General features: G+C 44.1%; 1 protein-coding gene across 2 annotated transcripts in view; it reads left to right on the plus strand.

The window, feature by feature from the left end:
- Positions 1–361: 361 nt before the first annotated feature.
- The window catches only part of LOC134344580 (sphingomyelin phosphodiesterase 5-like), a 42,353-nt gene continuing 27,256 nt past the window's right edge, over positions 362–15,458 (plus strand). For both annotated transcript variants that reach the window (XM_063044640.1, XM_063044641.1), the window contains exons 1-2: positions 362–497; positions 4,679–5,965. In XM_063044640.1, coding sequence (XP_062900710.1) covers positions 4,835–5,965 — 1,131 coding nt within the window. In that variant the 5' untranslated portion in view covers positions 362–497; positions 4,679–4,834. The remainder of the gene's footprint in view (positions 498–4,678; positions 5,966–15,458) is intronic.

A 15,458-nucleotide genomic window follows, 5' to 3' on the forward strand; every position in this document is an offset into this window, starting at 1 on the left:
ATCTCCCGCCATTCTCCTACACTGCAGGAATAAAGCCTTAACCGATTCAACCTTTCCCTATGACTCAGTCCCAGCAGCATCTTTGTAAATCCTTTGCTAAATTCTGTAGTTTCTCCTCATCCTCAGGCTTAATCTTGATAATGTTTTTTTTTCTCTCTCCTTTTGCCTAGTTTTCTGGTTAGCCACGAAAGGATGGATTTAACCGCTCGGACGACGCGAGGTCGGCCGCTCTCCGCTTCGATCCCGCCCACCGGTACGTTCGCGCCGTTTCCAAAGCGGCACCTGCCTGTGGGCGGGGCTACGTCGAGTGTGCGCAATGACGTCGGACAGGTGGCGCCCTCAGGAGTTGTGGAGGGGACAGCGCGAGACCAGGTGACAGGCAGGTTTACGGCGGCGGCTGCGGGGTTGGGTTGTCATCGTGGAGGCCTGCGGGCTGGACGAGGGTGCGGGAAGGGAGCCGCTGCTACTGGTTCGCCCCGTGAGAAATGCGGCTCCAGGTGAGTCGTTTTACTGGCCGATTGATGGGGGCTGAGGGTGGGAAGTCAGTGGGGGGCGGTGAGTGGTGTGGAGGCGGAGTGTGGGCTGAGGGAGGTGTGTGGAAGTTGTGGGTGGGGGTGTGCAGGGTGAGGGTTGAGGAAGGTAGATGGAGGTTGTGGGTGGGGGGAGGTGTGAAGGCGAAGTGAGGGCTGAAGGGTGTCTGGGAGATGGGTAGGATTAGAGCTGAGAGATATCTGGAAGATGGGTAGGGGGAGAGAAGGGTGTGGAGATAGGATGAGCGTGAGGGGTGTCTAGGAATTGTGGAGGTGAGTACTGGGGGGTGTAGAGGAATTGTAGGGTATGGAGGTGAGGTGGGAGCTGAGGCAGGTGTGGGTTTGTGTGTTGGAGGGTGGGGAGATGAGAGCTAAGGGGGTGTGTGGGGGTCCGAGGAGGAGGAGGTGGGGTTGTGGCTGAGAGGAATATGTGAGGCATGTGGGTATGGAAGGAGAGTTAATGAGGGGCCAGACTCCCAGTCTAGCCTCCCCTAGCTGATTCAGATCACATCTAATCCTTTTGTTGTGTTTTCTGGTTTAAGTACTAATTTGAATATCCTATTTAAGTGTGTGATTGATATGTAAATAGATTTTGCCTAACCTGTCCAGGAATCCATGGCCATCCTGTGTGTCAGCGTAATGAGTGGCTGAGGGTGGTTACTCAGGCATGAACTAGCAGAGAGTGCTCAATCCTTCACTGAGAAATATTCACTAGCCATTGATTGGTTATTGCACAGAAAGAGGCCAGCTGTCCCAAACTTGGATTCTTTTCTCTAGCGTGTCAGAGGCTAATAGAGGTTTATAAAATTGTGAGAGGCACATTCTGCAGAGATAAAAAAAAACACCGGGAGGATCGTCGGAGTCTCCCTCCCCACTATTTGTGACATTTACCAGGAGTGTTGTATACGAAAGGCGCGAGATCCCTGCCACCCATCCCACAATCTCTCTAACCCACTACTGTCCAGGAAGGAGGATCAGGACTAGGGCTGCCAGACTGGGGAACAACTTCTTCCCTCAGGCTGTGAGACTTTGACTAACCTAGCCACTAGCGAGGTCACATCACTAGGATGGTGAGCTGTTTATTGTACCTGTGCTACATACTACATGCATTTTGAATTGTATTTTATTAAGTCTGTGATAATATTTTGGTTTGTATACTATTTGTGATTTGTTTTGTTTGTGCACTGTGGTCTGGAGGAAGGTTGTTTTGTTTGTTGTTTCCATGTACAGTCAGATGACAAACTGGAACTTGCATAGACGGTATCTGTCTATCTTGCGGAAACAGAATCTTTTCCCCCAGGGTAGAAATGTCAAGGTTGAGGATGTGCATTTAATGAGAGGGCTAAAGTTTAACAGAGATCTGTGGAAGGTGCTGCTAGGGCTGGTAGTAGAGACAGGTGCATTCAGGACATAGAACATAGAAATCTACAGCACATTACAGACCCCTTGGCCCACAGTGTTGTGCCAGCCACGTAACCTACTCTAGAAACTGCCTAGAGTTCCCCAAGCCCTCTATTTTTCTAAGCTCCATGTACCTATCTAAGAGTCTCTTAAAAGACCGCTTCCGCTGCCAGCAGTGCATTCCACGCACCCACCACGCTCTGTGTGGAAAAACTTACCCCTGACATCCCCTCGGTACCTATTTCCAAGCACCTTAAAACTATGCCCCCTTGAGTTAGCCATTTCATCCCTGGGGAAAAAGCCTCTGGCTATCCACACGATAGATGCCTCTCATCATCTTATACACCTCTATCAGGACACCTCTCATTCTCCGTCGCTACAAGGACATTTAAGAGAATCGTATATAGCTATGTATATTTAAGAAGAATGGAGGTTTCTGTAGGAGGGAAGGGTTAGTTTGATTTAGAGTAGGTTAAAAGGGCCTGTATCGTGCTGTAGTGTTCAATTCCAGACTATGGTCTATTTTGGGATCCTCCCTACAGCCTACACAGATCCATTCAGATGTGCTTAATGAATCAGCAGGTCTGATGTTATACCTTAATTCAGGAAGTTTATAAACAGTGGTCACACCCTGTGGTTACATTATTGCCTAAACTTAGTGCCATTAATTTTTCAAGATCCGGTTATTACTGGCGAGGCCCGCATCTGTTGCAGATCTCTTATTGCTCTTAAGGCAGTGATGACTCATTTCTGCTTGTGAAGGCACAACTGCAGTACTGTTGATGAGGAAATTCCAGGAATTATTCCTAGTAACATTTAAGGACAGGGATCAGGATGCTATATACCTTGAAGGAGAACCTGTAGATATGCTCTCATGCAATTTCTTCCCTTTGTCCTGCTAGTGATTTATTTTTTATTTACAGTCATAGAGCACAACAGCACAGAAACAGGCCCTTCAGTCCATCTTGCCCATGCTGAACTGGTATTCTAGCTAGTGCCATTGACCCACACCCCTCCCGTCCATGTATTTATTCAAACTTCTCTTAAATGTTGCAATCAAACTCTCATCCACTTCCACTGGCAGCTTGTTCACCACCCTCTAAGTGAAGAATTTCCCCTTAAACAGTTCACCTTTCACCCTTAACCTATGATCTCTAGTTCAAATCTCACTCAACCTCAATGGAAAAAGCCTTCTTGCATTTACCATATCTATACTCGTAATTTTGGAAACCTCTATCAGATCTCCCCTCATTCTCTTGCACTTGACAAAATAAAGTTCTAACCTAGTAAACCTTACCCTACAAGTCAGGTTCTCAAGTCCTGGCAATGTCCTTGTAAATTTTCTCTGCACTCTTTCAATCTTATTGATATCTTTCCTGTAGGTAGGTGACCAGAAGAACACAATATTCGAAATTAGACCCCACCAACATGATATCCAACTCCTGTACTCAGTAAATTGACCTATGATTTATAAGAGGTGTCCTCTTGGAGTGGGACTTTCATCCAACACCCTAATTATTCCTTCAAGTGGATTTAATCCATGATCTAATTCCCAAAAAAAAATTGGGAGTTGCGTCTGGTGTCCTATCCAATAGTTATTCTTCAGTTAACTTTTCTCAAAACATCTGATCATTCTGAGAATGCTATACATCAACTCGAAGACTCAAGATTATTTAATATCATTTCCAGCATACAACTGTAAAGGAGAACAAAATAATTGTTACTCTGGATCTGATGCAGCATAAAAACACATAAGGTAAAGAACACAGTAATAAAGAAAATACAATAAATATAAATCTATAAGATACTTTCTGTATACAAGGTGATTGAAAGGAAATGATCAAGTAGTGGTAGTTGGGGATGTGGAGGAATGTGTTAGAGGGCAGAGGTACTGATCAGCCTTGCAGGTTATTGTTTCCAGTATTGTGTTTGGAATATTTGTGTAACGTGTGGATTTCTTAAAATTAAATAAGAGTCTCATCTGAAAGGGATGACTTTCACTCAACTTCACTCACCCCATTCACTGAACTTATTATTTATTATTATTACATTTTTTTTGTATTTGCACAGTTTGTTATTGACAAGGAATCTACCTTGTTTTACCATATTTTACTATAAGAGAATTCACCCCATTATCAAACTGAAATAAAGACACGGACCTCGATATATGGTTAACCCTTTAATACGTGATCACGGGTATCCATTGCGTTACGACTCCACCAATGTCAGATTACATCTCTAATCTATACAGTAAATTTTGGGCAAAGGCCAACAGCTAATTATATTTAGTCAGCGATTTCAAGAAGCATTCATTAGGTATCAGCCAGTTCACAAATGTTTCTGCGTGGTACATTAGATTAGAAAGATTAGAATTGCACATCTATATTCAGTTCCTCTGTTAGCCAGACAGTCTTGGACAGAGGTTAGCAATACCTCATTATTGGCATGATCTATTGCTAGCTAGCACAAGCAAGACAACATCTGTGTCTTGCTCTGTCACTCTCATGACCCAAATCTCGGGCAATACTTAGCTAGTCAATTTTGACAACAAAATTTAATTTTTCTTCCACCGTTATCTTTTGCAAATTAGTTGTCTGTCTATTGTGTTGGGTGAGGTCTTTCATTGATTCTATTATGTTTCTTGGATTTATTGACTATGCCTGCAAGAAAATGAATCTCAGGGTTGTATATAGTGACATATATGTACTTTGATAATAAATTCACTTTGAACTTTGGTTTTGTTCCAGGTTACAAGAGGGCACACAGAGAATTTGTTGCGCAGTGACAAGTCTCCTCCAATTGAAGATGTCACAAAATGAAAATGACTGGCAGACTGGACACAGTCAAAGTTATTTGTTCAGACCATAGCATTAATTGAGAAGGTTAAATGTAAATTTGTAAATATGGTTCTACGTGAGTCTCCTTTCCCGAATGCCTGTGTTCATGGCCTACATTCTGCAGCTTGGGCCCTGATCTTCCCTTGTTTTTGGTCCCTGGATCATATGATTGCTATCTGTGTGCCAACGACTCCTGAGAAACTTCAGGAACAGGAATGCTATCTCTGGCCATTGAAGGCTTTCTTTAGTTTCCTCCTATGCCTGACTCTGCTGGTAATCTGCATGCCTCTGGCACTAATTGGGTTCATTGTCTGGGCTCCTCTACAGACAGTCAGAAGGCCATTCAGTTATTCTTACGTGAAGAAACCAGTGGTCAGTGCTGAGAAACAATGGTCCGGTTACGGAGAGGGAAGGGGGTTCAGTTTTCTTGAAGCAAACTTGTGCTTTCTGCCCAATAGTCTAGCCCGATTTAATAATCTGGCTAGGACCCAAAGGAGAGCTACTCAGATCGCCACTCACATCTGTGAATCTGTAGGTCGGCCAAGGATTAAGGTGTGCGTGGATTCTCCAACGAGCATGACTGCCAGCTCTCAGAGCAGGAGGAGCTCTTTGACTCCAGTCAGAGACATGCCTAACTCACACAGTGTCAACCGCACACAGGGGCCTGGGGAACTGCTTCCAGTCTTGAACAGCCTGCACTACATTGATAGCTCAGAGGAGAGCAGCGAAGTCGAGAACATGAGTCCAGGTCAAATCAATGTGCGTACTTCAGCCGTGGAAGCAAGCAGCCCGTCAGAAACCGTGGAGGAGCTGACAGGTGACCAACCCAGCAAGCAACCTGCTCCACCTCCTGCCTTTGCAACATGCCACAGCAGACCTCGAAAGAAGCAGAATAGGAAAGAAGATCTGGTGGCGGAAATATCTCCACTGTTTCCTGCTGATACAGCCTTTGTCTGCCTACTGGAAGTCTTTGAGAAACGGGCAGCAGCCAAGCTGAAGCAGCTTCTTCAGCCGGCATTTGCACATGTTCTCTATGACGTCGGCGTGTACGGCTTCCATGGCTGCTGTGAGTTCAAATTCCTCAACAGTGGGATCTTCTTTGCTAGCCGCTATCCCATCCTTCATGCAGAGTATTACTGCTTTCCCAGGTCACGGGGAGAAGATGCCCTGGCTGCTAAAGGTCTCTTGTGTGTTAAGGTAAGGAAGCATTAATTGTCTCATGCATGTTAACATCTGGTTGTCAGGGGCCTGTCTTAGCTCAGCAAAATGCTCTCTTACATTAGAGTCGGGGGATTGGTGATAGACGGGCAGGAACTTTAAATTCCTTAGTATTACCATATCAGAAAATCTGTCTTGGGACCAGCTTGCAAGTGCCATCACAAGCAATGCATGACAGTACCTCTTCTTTGTGTAGATTCAGCGTGTCTTCTATCCTGACTGGTTGCATCATGACCTGTTATGGAACACCAATGCCCAGGAATGGGGAAAAATCTACAGAAAGGGTGGATACAGCTCAGTCCATCACAGGCAAAGCCCTCCCTACCATTGAGCACGTTTACAAGGAGTGCTGTCGCAGGAAAGCAGCATCCGTTGTCAAGGACCTCACCACCCAGGCCATGCTCTCTTCTCGCTGCTACATTCGGGCAGGAGGTACAGGAGCCTTAGGTTTCACACCACCAGGTTCAGGAGTAGTTATCAGGCTCCTGAACCAGCATGGATAACTTCACTGACCTCAACACTGAACTGATTCCACAACATATGGACTCACTTTCAAGGATCTACATCTCATGTTCTCAGTATTTACTTTGTTAGTTCCACAATTTATTTTCTTTTATACATTAGTTTGTCAGACTTCGTATATATTTTTTTCATAAATTCTATTGTTTTTCTTTATTTTCCTGTAAATGCCTGCAAGCAAATGAATCTTGATGTAGTATATTGTGTCATGTATGTACTTTCATAATAAATTTACTTTGACTTTGGATGATGTCAGTTTATACCCCAATCCAGACACTTGAGTACAAATTCTAGGCTGATCCTTTATTACAATACTGAGGAAGTCTGCATAGCATGAAAGTGTTCCTATGTCTAATTGGCTGAAGAACCTAGCAACTGAATCGTAGCTGACTTCCTTTTATGCTAAAGTGCCCTCAGTATTTTGTATCCTTTTAGATATTTCTGCTTCTTTATGCTGGAAGGACATGTTGGATATCAAGTCTTTAAGGAATCTTTAGTTTTCCCCTTCTGTTTCAAGATCTTTAGTTGGAGTATGGATTGCTTATATTTTCCCTTTCAGTTTGGAATTTAATAACTCAGACTTGGTAGTGTGGTGTCCACAATATAACAAATTAAAAAATGAAGACTGAAAAGGTGTACCATTTAGTCCCAACACTGGCTTTACCTTCAGGAACTTGAAGACAGAGTACAGGGCCAATGACAGGATTCTTGGCTGTGGGGAGGAACAGAGGGATCTTAGGGTTCACGGTCCATAGATCTTTCAAAGTTGCTGTGCAAGTTGATAGGTCAGTCAAGAAGGTGCATGGTGTGTTGGCCCTCACTGGTAAGGGGATTGAGTTCAAAGCCACACAGTAATGTTCTATAAAACACTTGGAATATTGTGTTCAGTTTTGGTTGGCTCATTATAGGAAGGATTTGGAACTTTAGAAAGAGTGCAGAGGAGACTTACACACTTGATATTAGGTTTTGCTTTGCAGGAAGTAATGTCTTGCAAACCCTGCCAGAGTTGACGAGCATCCGATGTTGCCAACAACCTCAATCGGAATTGTTCCTTAGCTCTTGTGGCATAGATGTCTGGAGATCCAGGTCTGTACAAAAAAAAACACAACTGACGCGTAGGGCTATTTCAAGTGTCCCTGCTGACTACAAGAATTGAATAAAGTGCATGCAGCTGTAGCTTCTAAAAATCTGAGTTAAGGAGTTTCAAAGGTACATTTAATGTCAGAGAACTGTATACAATATACATCCTGAAATACTTTTCTTCACAACCATCCATGAAAACAGAGGAGTGCACCAAAGAATGGATGACAGTCAAATGTTAGAACCCCAAAGCCCCCTCCAACTCCCCCTCCCACACATAAGTGGCAGCAAAGCAATGATCCCCTCTTCCCCCTCCAGCAAAAAAAAACATTGGTACCCCCCCAACGAGCAGCAAAGCATCAGTGAAGACACAGACTTGCAGTACCCCAAAGACTACTTGGAGAAAGAGATGTCTCCATTTCACAGTGAGAGGGGAGACATAACCAACAACTCATTGATTTATGATGTTAAATGTCTGTTGCACTGCTTTTTCCGAGCTCTCTGCCCAAAGAACCTGGGTCTGTGAGTGCACCGCCAGCAGCCAGCTTGCTGCTTTCAATCTTCTGTCTCCCATGACACACTGATTTCCTACAGAGACACCTACCTCTAGTCCGCCTGCCTCCAGAGCCACGAAACCCTGAAACTCCAAAGGTGTGTTAATCTTCTAGGCCACGTCCTTGGTATATCAAATAACAGCCCATCATGAGACCCCAAGAGCAGGTCCCAATCCCACAAAGAATCGAAGTCAGAGTGTAACTTCAGGTCAGGGTCTTCAAAAGAACCCTGAAAGGGAAAAATAGGAGTTGGAGCTGGAAGTGGATGAACTCCAGATCATTCAGGAATCTAAAAGGGTGATAGATAGAACATACTGTCTAGGGAGGTATTTACACCCAAGGTGCGTGACACAGGAAACTGGGTGACAGTCAGAAAGGAGAAAGGGTTTAAAGAGCCAGTGCAGAGTATTCCTGTGACCATTCCCCTCAACAATAGATATACCACTTTGGATACTGTTAGGGGGATTGACCTAACGGAGGAAAGTCACAGCAGTCAGGTCTCTGACACTGAGTCTGCCCTTGTGGCTCAGAAGGGAAGGGGGCAGAAGAGGCGTGCAATGGTGATAGGGTATTAGCTAGTTAGGGGAACAGACACAAAGTGCTGTGGGAGAGAAAGATTCCCGGATGGTATGAAGACAATAACCTATCCCTCAACGTCAGCAAGATGAAGAATTTGGTTGTTGACTTCAGAAGGAGTAGCGGACCGCATGACCCAATTTACATCAGTGGTGCGCAAGTGGAACAGATCAAAAGCTTTAACTTCCTCGGGGTCAATCTCACAAATGACCTGACTTGGTCCAACCAAGCAGAGTTCACCGCCAAGAAGGCCCACCAGCGCCTTTACTTCCTGAGAAAACTAAAGAAATTTGGCCTGCCCTAAAACCCTCACTAATTTTTATAGATACACCGTAGAAAGCATTCTTCTAGGGTGCATCACAACCTGGTATGGAAGTTGTCCTGTCCAAGACCGAAAGAAGCTGCAGAAGATCGTGAACATGGCACAGCACATCACACAAACCAATCTTCCGTCCTTGGACTCACTTTACACCACACGCTGTCAGAACAGTGCTGCCAGGATAATCAAGGACACGACCCACCCAGCCAACACACTTTTCGTCCATCTTCCCTCCGGGAGAAGGTTCAGGAGCTTGAAGACTCGTACGGCCAGATTTGGGAACAGCTTCTTTCCAACTGTGATAAGACTGCTGAACGGATCTGGGCCGTACCCTCCAAATATCCGGACCTGCCTCTCGGTTGTTTGGCACTACCTTACTTTCCATTTTTCTATTTTCTATTTATGATTTATAATTTAAATTTTTAATATTTACTAATTTTACTATTTTCAATATTTAATATTTGTAATCCAGGGAGCGGGAAGCACAGAATCAAATATCGCTGTGATGATTGTACATTCTAGTATCAATTGTTTGGTGACAATAAAGTATAAAGTATGTTGCCTCCCAGGTGCCAGGGTCCCAGACATCTGACTAAGTCCTCATCATTAAGTGGGAGGGTGAACAGCCAGAGGTTATGATCCATGTAGCTAATGTAGCTGCCAACATGGGTAGGACAAGTGAGGGTCTGCATAGGGAGTTCGGTGAGTTAGGTGCTAAGTTAAAGGGCAGGATCTCCAGGGTTGTGATCACAGGATTGCTATCCATGCCACGTACTAGAAATAGAAAGATTATACAGTTTAACACGTGGCTAAGAAGTTGGCGTAGGAGGGAGGGCATGAGATATCTGGATCATCGAATTCTCTTCCAAGCAAGGTGGGGCCTGTACAAAAGGGACTGTTTGCATCTGAACTGGAGGGGGCTAATATCCTGGTGGGAAGGTTTGCTAATGAAGCGCGGTGAGATTTAAACTAGAGTTGCAGGGGGATGGGAACCAGAGTGTCAGAACAGTTGGTAGAGAGGTTCCGGAGGCAGATGTTGGTAAGACCCTAAAAGTCAGGAATCAAAAAGGTTCAGGGCATGGATCAACACCTGGAATTATGATGTTGTAGCCATTAGTGAGACTTTGTTGCAGGAGGGGCAGGACTGGCAGCTCAGTATTCTGAGGTTCTATTGTTTTAGACTTGGCAGAGTGGGAGATATTAAAGGAGGGGTGGTGTTCCTATTCAGGGAAAATGTTACAGCAGTACTCTGTCAGGTCAGACTGGAGAACTCAACTAGTGAGGTGTTATGGATACAGCTGACAAATAAAGCTATGATGACATTAATGAAGCCATATTACAGATCACCCAACATTCAGGGGTTTAGAGAAACAAGGTAGTTGTAGTAGGTGATTTTTAACTTTCATGTATTGACTGGGTGTACTGTACTGTTAAAGGACCAAAGGACCAGACGGAATAGAGCTTGTCAAATGTGGTAAGGAAAGTTACCTTCTTCAGTACTTAGAAGTCCCAATGAGAGAGGGTGCAATACTGGATCTACTATTGGAGAATGAGACAGGGCAGGTGTCAGAAATTTGTGTAGGGAAATACTTTGCATCCAGTGACCACAATGCCATTAATTTCAACGTAAATATGCAAAAAGGCATTTCCGGTCTGCAGGTTGAGATTCTAAATTGGAGAAATGCCAATTTTGATGGTATCAGAAATGATCTGGCAGGTGTGGGTTGGGACAGGCTGTTTTCTGGCAAAGGTGTACTTGATAAGTGGGAGGCCTTCAAAAATAATGTTGAGAGTACAAAGCTTTTATGTGTCTGTCAGAATAAAAGGTAAGGCTAACAGGTGTAGGGAATGGTGGTTTTCAAGAGATATTGAGGTTCTGGTTTAGAAAACAAAAAGCTGCATTGCAGGTATAGCCAGCAGGAACAAAATAGGTGCTTATGGAATACAAGAAATGCAAGGGAACACTTAAGAATGAAATCAGGGAAGCCAAGAGAAGGCATGAAGTTGCCCTAACAGACAAGGTGGAGGAGAATCCTAAGGGATTTTACAGATGTGTTAAGAGCAAAAGGACTGCAAGGGACAAAATTGTTCCTCTGGACGATCAGTATGGTAATCCATATATGGAGCCAAAACAGATGGGGGAAATCTTACAGATTCTTAGCATCTGTATTTACTCAGGAGATAGACACAATCTACAGAAGTGAGGCAAAGAGGCATCAACTTCATGGACCCTTTATAGTTTACAAAGTGAGGAGGTGTTTGCTACTCTGATGCGGATCAGGTTGGATAAAATCCCCAGGGCCTGACAAGATGTCCCACTTCGGACTCTACAGGCGGAAAGTGCAGAAATCGCTGGGCCCTTAACAGAGAATTTTAAATTTTACTTAGCAACATGTGAAGATTGAGAAGATTGGACGATAACCAATGTTGTTCCGCTGTTTAAAAGAGGCTGTAAACAGAAACCAGAAAATTATAGGCCGGTGAGCTGACATCAGTTGCAGGAGGGTTATTGGAAGGTATTCTGAGGGATCGGATATACAGTATATGCTTGGACAGACATGGACTGATTAAGGGTAGTCAGCATGGCTTCATGCATTGTAGGTCATGTCTAACCAATCTATTTTATGGAGTTTTTCGAGAAAGTTACCATGAAAGTGGATGAAGGCAAGGCAGTGGATGTTGTCTACATGGACTTTAGTAAGACATTTGACAAGGTCCCATGTGGGAAACTTATCAGGAAGGTTCAGTCACTGAGCAGTCAGAATGGGTAGTAAACCGGATTAGTCTTTGGCTTTGTGGGAGAAGCCAAAGAGTGATGGTAGAGGGGTACCTTTAATTGATGGCCTGTGACTAGTGTGCTGCAGGGATCAGTGCTGGGTCCTTTGTTGTTTGTCATCCAGATCATTAATATAGATGATAACGTAGTTAACTGAATCAGTAAATATGCAGATGACACCAAGATTGGAGGTGTAGTGTACAGTGAGAAAGGCTATTGTGGCTTGCAGAGAGATCTGCACCAGCTGGAAAAACGAGCAGAAAAGTAGCAGATGGAATTTAATACAGAGAAGTGTGAGGTTTTGCACTTCAGTAGGACCAGTCAGGGTAGGTCTTACACAGCGAATGGTAGGGCACTGAGTGTCGTAGAACAAGGGGATCTTGGAATACAGATACATAATTCATTGAAAGTGGCATCACAGTTAGATAGAGTCGTAAAGCTTTTGGCACATTGGCATTCATAAGTCAATATGGAGTACAGGAAATGGGATGTTATGGTGAGGCCTAATTTGGGGTGTCATGTGCAGATTTGGTTAGCTACCTATGGAAAAGATGCAAACAAAATTGAAAGTACGGAGAAACTTTACAAGGATGTTGCCGTGTCTGGAGGACCTGTGTTATAAGAAAAGATTGAATAGGTTAGGACTGTATTCTTTATAGTGTGGACATAGTGGAGGATTACAAATACCTGGGGATACGAATTGACAATAAACTGGACTGGTCAAAGAACACTGAGGCTGTCTACAAGAAGGGTCAAAGCCGTCTCTATTTCCTGAGGAGACTGAGGTCCTTTAACATCTACCGGACGATGCTGAGGATGTTCTACGAGTCTGTGGTGGCCAGTGCTATCATGTTTGCTGTTGTGTGCTGGGGCAGCAGGCTGAAGGTAGCAGACACCAACAGGATCAACAAACTCATTCGTAAGGCCAATGATGTTGTGGGGATGGAACTGGACTCTCTCACGGTGGTGTCTGAAAAGAGGATGCTGTCCAAGTTGCATGCCATCTTGGACAATGTCTCCCATCCACTACATAATGTACTGGTTGGGCACAGGAGTACATTCAGCCAGAGACTCATTCCACTGAGATGCAACACAGAGCGTCATAGGAAGTCATTCCTGTCTGTGGCCATCAAACTTTACAACTCCTCCCTTGGAGGGTCAGACACCCTGAGCCAATAGGCTGGTCCTGGACTTATTTCCTGGCATAATTTACATATTACTATTTAACTATTTATGGTTTTATTACTATATTATTTATGGTGCAACTGTAACGAAAACCAATTTCCCCCGGGATCAATAAAGTATGACTATGACTATTTAGAACATAAAAGATTGAGAGGAGATTTGATAGAAGTATACAAAATTGAGAAGTATAAAGAGGGTAAATGCAAGCAGGCTTTTACCACTGAGGTTGGGTGGGACTACAACCAGAGGCCATAGGTTAAGGGTGAAAGGTGAGAAATTTAAGGGGGACATGAGGGGAAACATCTTCACTTGAAGGGTCATGAGAGTGTGAAATGAGCTGTCAACGAGAGTGGTGCATGCGAGCACGATTTCTACGTTTAAGAGAAGTTCGGAATGGTACATGGATAGTAAGAGTTTGGAGGACTATGGGAGTAGGCAGTTTAAATATTTTCGACATGGACTAGATGGTCCAAAGGGTCTGTTTCTGTGCTTTACTTCTGTGACTCTTAAGCTTGCCCAGCTGTAGCTACCCTCTTCCTTCCACCTTTTTTGAATAAGAAAACAATAGTATAGGAATGGCACGGTAGCATAGCGATTAGCATAAATATGACAGTGCCACCAACACAGATTCGATTCTCACCACCATCAGTAAAGAGTTTGTATGTTCTCCTCATGACCTCGTGTTCACTTTGGTTGCGTCAGTTTCCCCTCAAAGACATGCAAGTTGGTAGGTTATAATTGGGAGGTGTGGGCTTTTTGAGCCAGAAGGGCCTGTTACCATGCTGTATCAGTAGATAATATTTTAAAATTTTGAAAAGATCACTTGATTGATGGAGACACAAGAAATGTGGCGTACTCGTCTCTATGCTGAACTGAGGTTGTGGCCTGCAACTTATGGGCTCCTGAGTCAGCTGCAGTGATGACTGGCTTTGTGCCTGCAGACTGGCTTTTGTGAACTTCAGTTGTTCGCTTGCTTTTGCTATTTTAGATTATGAGAACACTCAGTCCTCTTTTATTGTCATTTAGAAATGCATACATGCATTAAGAAATGATACAATGTTTCTCTGGAGTGATCTCACAGAAGCAGGACAGACCAAGACTAACACATAATTATAACATATAGTTACAGCAGTGCAAAGCAATACCATAATTTGATAAAGAACAGACCACGGGCATGGTAAAAAAAAAGTCTCAAAGTCCCCTAGTCGATCGACTCCTGAGTCCCCGATAGCGGCGGCAAAAGGGAGAAACTCCCTGCCGTAAACCTCCAGGCACTGTCAACTTGCCGATACCTTGGAAGCAGCTGACCCCAGCCGACACTGAGTCCATCTGTCTGAAAACTTCGAGCTTCCGACCAGCCTCTCCGATACAGCCTCCCGAGCGCCATCCTCTGCTGAGTGCCTTCGGCCTCTCCCTGGCCACTGAAACACATAAAGCCGAGGATTTTGGGACCTTCAGCTCCGAAGATTCCCGTTACCACACAGTAGCAGTGGCAGCGAAGCGGGCATTTCAGAAGTTTTCCAGATGTTCCGCTGTGCTCTCACGTCTGTCTCCATCAAATCAAAATTGTGCACGGTCCCCTACTTGACATAACAGACATCATCACCGAAGTGGCCGCGTGTGCCGTATTTGCATGATTTGCTTTATTTTCTGCACATTTTTTTAATGGGTTCTATTGAGTTTCTTCATTTTGTGGCTGCCTGTAAGGAGACAAATCTCAAGCTTGTATACATACTTTGATCATGTGTTTTGACATTGTAACACAACACTGGAGGAACTCTGATTATGGGACCTTCAGACTTTCAAGGACTCTTTACAGCTCCTTTTCTCAATATTTTTTATTTGCAGTTTGTCTTTTGCATATTGTTTGCTGTTTTTCGTAAATTCTGTTGCATTTTTCCCCTGTAAATGCCTGCAAGAAAAGTAATCTCCAGGTAGTATAATGTAACATATACATATTTTGATAATAAGCTTACTCTGAACTTAGAACTCGGCAGATTAGGCAACATCCTTGGAGGGAACTGGACAGTCGATGTTTCAGGCTGAGACCCTTCATCAAGACTGCAAAGGGAGCTCGAGCCAGAATGAAAGGGGAGGGGAGGGCCCTGAGCTGGTGGTGAAGGGGGAAAGTAGGAACGTCATGGGGGAGGAAATTATGTGCTAGGCAGAAGAGGTAAAAGACTGAATACGGAATCTGGAGAGGAGGGTTGACCATGGAATAAAGAGAAGAAGGTATATGATAGGCAGCTGTGTGGAGTGAGATGGGATTAAGGAACTAGAGGTGAGGGAAAACAAAGTGGAGGTAGGGGCAGAACTGAGGAGAGTGGCTACCGGAAGCTAGAGAAATTGATTTTTGCTCTTTTCTACAAGTTGGCATTGTTTAGGCCATCGCTGGTCAACTATGGTATGAGCGCTCTGAATTTCTTCTGCCATTGAATGTTATGCACATTGCATCCATTCTTG

This window comes from Mobula hypostoma, chromosome 3 (assembly GCF_963921235.1).
Source record: "Mobula hypostoma chromosome 3, sMobHyp1.1, whole genome shotgun sequence".
In the NCBI taxonomy this organism is placed as follows: Eukaryota; Metazoa; Chordata; class Chondrichthyes; order Myliobatiformes; family Myliobatidae; genus Mobula; species Mobula hypostoma.